The sequence below is a fragment of the Rhinopithecus bieti genome, unplaced genomic scaffold, assembly GCF_001698545.2.
Source record: "Rhinopithecus bieti isolate Rb0 unplaced genomic scaffold, ASM169854v2 scaffold_22165, whole genome shotgun sequence".
NCBI lineage: Eukaryota > Metazoa > Chordata > Mammalia > Primates > Cercopithecidae > Rhinopithecus > Rhinopithecus bieti.
In genome coordinates, this window is record NW_016810977.1 from 1,579,097 (window position 1) to 1,585,389 (window position 6,293).

Below are 6,293 nucleotides of genomic sequence, written 5' to 3' on the forward strand. Positions count from 1 at the left end.
GCCGCCTCGGAGCCCGCAGCCCAGAGCGCTATCCTTAGCGGGCCGGGTGCGGGGCAGGGAGGATGCAGACTCTGCGTTGGAGAGCGGAGGAGGGCGGGCCAGGTCGGGGCCTGGAGAGGCGGGCGGGGGTGCTGGTGGCGGCCCCGGGGAGGACGGCAGGGCTGGGGACACCGACGGGCCGGGGGAGCGGCTCTGCACTGGGGGACGCGCGGGAGGTCGGCGGCTCACGCTTTTCCGTGGCCTCTTTGAAAATCACCTCCCTAGATTCGGTGAGATCAGTTCCACAATCGGGGTCACAAGGAGCAATTGCAGCGGGAGGGCGATGGTGAGAGTGAGAAGTTAGCAGTGCTGATAGATACCTGGTTTAGTACTGTTTTCCTTTGGTTGTCTTGATCTTTGCTAGGCGGGGTTATTTTTGATTCATTTTAGAAGATTGGTTGTGGCTAGGAGTGACACAGCCGACTGTCCAGTGTTAGCTTGGGGTTAATCTACTCCCAGTGCTCACTCTCCTTGTGAGGTCCCTGCAGAAAGCAAAGGTTAGGAAAACATGAGCTCCTTCTAAAGAAAGCCACCCTCCAACCCCCCCCTTTTTTTTTGTTTTTTTTGGTGCGACTGGCCAGGTAGAGCAGCCCCGTCTTACCTTTTAATAGCAGAACTGGGACGTATTCCATTCATGCCCTGAAGCTAAAGTCTAGCCTGTCTTCTTTTTCTCTCTACCACCTGTCACAGAATAATAGATTCTGTGCAGAATTCAGCTCCTCTACAGCTGTTAGAAAGGCTCTTCTGCGTTGGAGATGGATTTTTTGGTGCTTGTGAGACCAGGCTTTTTTACATCTCTATTATGCATAGTAGAAAAATCACTTCTGCTGCTGCTAAGAGCCCTCCCTAAAAGACACGGAAGATTTGCTGCCTGTCGGCGTGGCTCTCTCCAGGAGTTGTCGTCTGCTCTTGGCTTTGCTTAGGCCTGTGCTGACCCCGCCGCTGGGGCTCGTGTTCATGTTCCGTTTGGGTCAGAACCAGGTAATGTTGCTCACTGGCTTGTTCCTTTCTTCCGCCCTCCGAAATGACAAACTTAACTTTTAGTTGTTTCACTTAGAACCAGGAGCCAGGGCAGAACTTAAGTAGGTATCATCAGATGCAGCGTCCCATTCCGGGGATAGCCTGGAACGTCGTTTTAAAGGTGAAATCTCCTTTGGGCAGCTCTGAGTCCCTGACCTAGATCTTGGCTCTAGCATCTAGGCCAACGATGTCTAGCAGGGGTCAGAGAGGGGCCATTCTGTTGGATGAGTGGGTGTGGGAGTGGGGTTTGAACGGTCAGAGCTGACCAGGCAAGGAAGCTGAGGAGAATGCAGTCAAATCCATCAGAAATCTGGGTTTCTTTTCTAAGACGCAGAAATATGGGAAAATAGGTTCTCATTGACTGGGGAGGACAGATCAGGGTGTGTTTTTGAGCCTGGTACTGAAAGTGCCAACCTGACTTAGACAAAGGCTTTCCATTGGTTGCCTTTCCTTTCTCAGCCCTGAAACTGTTTGCGTGGCTGCCTGATTTTCTTTCTTTTTTTAAATTCCTTCTTGTTGCCCGCATTCGACTTTGTCTTTGTAGCCACAGATTGAAAACTAATACCAGTGGTTGGATGAAGAAAGAGAAGACTTTAATAGAACTTTTAAACAATTAAGGGAAGTTCAGAAATAGAGTGAATAGTCCTGTGATTTCTCTATTACTGCAAATGCTCACATAGAGGTGCTGTCACCTGGCAGGGTTTGGAGCTGGGCTCAGGGAACAGGACTGCTGCCCTGGAGGGGGGTCCAGGAGATGACCTTGAGGCTGTTCCCCTTTGCCTGTGGACTCTGGCTTTCTCTGAGTCCTCAGTGCCTCATCCTTGTTCTCTGCTTTTCTTTGGGTAGTTCAGGGCTCCAGAGCCCTGGTGCTCTTCTCCTCTGCTGAGCATCCACCCAGGGTCACCTCACCCAAGGTCTCATTTCTTATGCTGTCATTCTGTTCTCTGCTCAGGACCTTGGCACTCCCTATTCGTTTTGACCATCCTGATCACCTATTTATAGACCTGGCATGAAGCAGGCAGGCCAATGAGTGTTCAAGTGGATTGAGTTGTAATAATGTGAGTCAGGTCCTGGTGCTTATGTGTTAAAGAGCAGTAAGAGATTTTCTGCAGGTGTTAGTGAATTTTGAACTTCTCTTTTCTCCTTTGCACAGAGCTCAGCACAGTAAAACCAATTTCAATGCAAAAGCAAAAAAAAAAAAAAAAAAAAAAAAAAAACACCACAAAAATGAGCTAGTCTTGTTTTAATTTTATTTTTACAGATGAGGACTCAGCCTTAGGGAGGTTTCATGACTTGCCCCCCAGACTGGAACTTGGGTAGAGACAGAGGCAGGGCCCTGGTCCCCGGTGCTGTTTCCTGGTCGCCTCTCGTAGCCAGGACGTTGCTTACATTAGTTCTCAGCCCCACTGGGACCAATCATTTTTATTGCCAATCTATTTTGGGGCTCTGTTCTCGTGGCAATAAATCATTCTTTCAGAGCTCCCTATTTAACCTTGCGAGAGAGTGTGTGTGTGGTGGGGGTGCTTACATAAATGCATTATTTTTAACCTGCCTGGCACTCTTTAGGTTGGCGTTAAATGAATATCTGGAGAATAAAGGTTTGTGGTTATTCTGAAGCATCACGTCCTGTTGTGCTTGGTTTCTTTCATTATTAAACCTTGTTCTGGACTCCTGCAGCCCCGCCCCGCTCCTTCCAGGGAACATGTGAAGAAAATCAAGTCTGTTAGTGAGGGAGAAGCACACATGCCTGTATATGTTTTGATATGGTTTCCTCAAGGAGTATGGAGGGAAGCTTTTCTTTACATTTATGCCTTTAACACCGCTGAGGTGGTTGGCCCGGGGCGGGCTGTGCTACTTCTGTTGGTATTCAGAAGCCTGGCAGCTTTGGTGGTTGTGAGCACCGATAATGATTGTATTACAAAGTGGGTCCTTGTTACCCTCAATATTTTGAAAACGGAAACTGAAGGAAATGTAATTTGATAGTGAATGTTAGTTTCTCCTTTTTGGGTGGCACAGTCAGTTTTAGAGGAAAGCAAGGAGATTTCTAAAATTCCTATAAGTGACTTTCGAGAAATCAAAGAAGTGCAGTAAAGTCATTATTGAAAGAAGTTTTCATTGAGACTTTGTAAACGGACGTATTGATGTGGGGTATTGTATTTTTTCCCTTCGCAATTTAACTAAGATTCAAATGAAAATTTAAAGAAGCCATTTCCACCATTTAAATGATTAACCAAGATTTAAATGAAGTCGGTGGTGGTGTTCAAAACGCAGCATGTGGTTTAAATATGTTTCCTAAATGTATGCTGAAAATAGGTAATTTCAGTGGTCTTTTTTGACCTTTTAAATGTTATGATAAATTCGAGATTCTTTCTGAACTGTGAGTGAAAGATGTGTTTGAAGCTGTCATAATCTAAGTCAGCTGTATTCAATATTTACTTTAAGTTTATTTACTTGACTATCGAGAAAATAAAATTGTATCTCATATCCTTGGCAGAATTTCAGAGAAAAGTCTAATTCTTAATCAATAGCCACACTTTACTGCCTGGTAAACTCACTGATGTTGATAGGGGTGAGCTGTGTTTTACTACAAAAAGCCGTGATAACACCCCACCCCCCATTCCTCCTAAATTCTATAATGAATTGGCTTTTATTTCCTTAAGTGCATTGTTTTGACAAAATTTTAAAAAACTGACAGGAAATAGTATCAACTCCCTGGATAGTGAAGACTTGGATTTGTGGGAGAATCCCAGTGTATTCTGGTGGAAAGTGGGTGCTCTGACCTCGTCCTCCCATTTCTTCCAAGTACTCAGCTGAGTCGACTTGGTCAAACTGACAAGGGTGATGGTGTGGTTGGCCTGGTGGATGGAGATGCTGTGTTTTGAATCTTCTCAGCCTCATTTTAATTGATGGGCTGCAGGGACCAGGCTGGGTCTTCAGCTGGAGCAAGGGGTAAGCGGGTTAGATGTGCAGCCACAGGGTTCTCTTCATCCTTTTCTAGTTCGGCTTACGTGCTGTTCAGTGGGCCACTGGGAGAGGGAATGAACAGGGAGACTTCCCAGTGACCCTTGCACTTAGGAATTCTGGCTGCTGTTACTCAGCGGGAGCTGTTCTGGGAATTCCTATTGCTGTGCCTCTGAACTGAGGGGAAGGGAGCACAGAGGAGTGGGCAGAGGCCTGCGGGGCCCTGCGTGTGCTGCTGGCTTCCTGCTGGACCCCTGGTCTCCTCCCCCTGTGCCCACAGAACAGGACTTTGCTCTCACTGCCAAGGTGCCCAGCTCCCTGCCAGTTTGTAAATCTCAAAGGGAGATACCTGGCTAGACTCTACAGTGGGGACTCCCAGCTTTTTGATGTTACTGAGCCTTTTGTGCAGACAGCTATGGGGAATCTTGCTCTCACGTTTAATGGTTAACAAGTGCATAAACACTCATTTTCACTTCTCATTCATTCATGGAAACACTTAATTTGCTTACTGAATAGTTGTGTTGTTACCTTAATTTCCTCTTTTCTGTCCCCTCTCCACATAAGGAAGCCCCTTGAAACCCAAATTACTAACCACCTGCCCCCGGGAAAGGTTGTATGTGGGGAGAGAGAGCAAGCCAGAGTGAGGCTACGAGCCGGGGGGCGGAGGGCATTGACCTCTGAGATTTCTCCCTGTGCCATTTGATGGCAGAGGGGCTGTGGACATGTAAAACCTCATTTTGGTGATGAACATACTTGAGTTTTAGATTACTGACTCTTTAATTAGCCACATGTCTACTCTTGTCTGGTGGAGGAGGATTGCAAAGTAGTCTAGAGCTGGTGTTTTGGAGGCATCTTCCTATTTGGGCTTTGTCATAAATGAATGCATTTTAGCAGTTACACTGACAGAGAAAGCTTTCATGAAAACTTAGTGAACCCAAAGACTGGATTCCAGGTCTAGGGTACTTTGGCTTTGCAGCGTCCACGTGAGTTGATCAGGCTTGTTTTCTTACAGTCTGTAGCCCTGCTATGGACAGGGATGGATTGCAGGAGGTTTCTCTTGGGGAGGGGTTTCAGTGAGCGGCAGCATATTTGTCCTTGCCACTCTGTGGGCCCCCTTTCCTGAAAGGAGGGAGAGTTAGTGCTGCTCTATTACTGCCTCGCTGCGGGGAACGCCAAGGGTCCCATTGCTGTCTGTCTGTTGTTGTTAGCATTGAAACTGTGTAGGTGTGGATAGATCAGAAACTATAGTACAGCCATTCCATTAATGTTGAGTGAAAGAAGACAGTCTCAAAATGCTGCATGCTGTATGAGTTTGTTTATATGACATTGGCAAGAAGATAGAACCGTAGTAACAGAAGCAGATGGTCATTGATTGCCAGGAGTTGGGGGGGTGGAGGAGTATGGCTACAAGGAGGCAGGAGGCAGGTGAAGGATGGGGAACTGATTTGTATTCTGGTTGTGGCGGCTGCATATGTTAAAATTCACAGACCTTTACATACACACACACACACACACACACACACAGTTTAACTGCATGTTATTTTAAAATGTGACATTAAAAAAAGACTAATAATAAACTGGGAGAAAATCTATTAAATCAAAGGATTATGTATATGTAGTTAATAAAGGGCTCCCTCAAATCAAGTAAAGACAAGACAATCTAGAAAGAAAATAGGCAAACAATTCAAAGAAGTATGAATGGCCAAAAAATACATATTCAGCCTCACTCGTATTCGAGGAAATGCAGATAGAACCAGTGATACCAACAAAAGCCAAAGCTCATATAAGTAATTATTCTCTAAGTAAACTTGAACAAAATTGAGTTAACTTGGAAAGATTTTATATTGATTTGAAAGATAGTAATACTTGCTTTCATACTTTGCTATGTAGGACCTAGCTTCTTATAATTGCCGGGGTAGTCTAGGGTAACGTTAAAAATAGGGGGAAATAAAGATTCGTTCCTGGGATTCTGTAATACGTGTTAACTTGGAAATCCATCTGGTGTATACGTCAGATTTGCTGACTTAAAAGACAATAATCTTTAGCTATGGACAGTTACCATTTTTGCTACTTCAAAATTTCCCACTCCTGTGATTTGTGCTGCTGTCCAGATAGAAGATGACAAGTGGCCCATGCAGGATGATCTTCAGCACCTCACAGTTCCTGGTGCGAAAGAAGATGCTTCATCTGGAGGGCTTCATTCCTACATGAGTATCTATAGGAGCTCATTTGCCCTTTGTTCTTAGGCATTCTTTTTTTTTTTTTTTTTTTTT

The 6,293-nt window shown here is 45.3% G+C and overlaps 1 protein-coding gene across 3 annotated transcripts in view; it reads left to right on the forward strand.

Annotated features, from left to right (window-relative positions):
- Window positions 1-46: 46 nt before the first annotated feature.
- The window catches only part of TRIO (trio Rho guanine nucleotide exchange factor), a 379,704-nt gene continuing 373,457 nt past the window's right edge, over window positions 47-6,293 (forward strand). For all 3 annotated transcript variants that reach the window (XM_017893310.1, XM_017893311.1, XM_017893312.1), the window contains exon 1: window positions 47-102. In XM_017893310.1, the coding sequence (XP_017748799.1) occupies window positions 63-102 (40 nt within the window). In that variant the 5' untranslated portion in view covers window positions 47-62. The remainder of the gene's footprint in view (window positions 103-6,293) is intronic.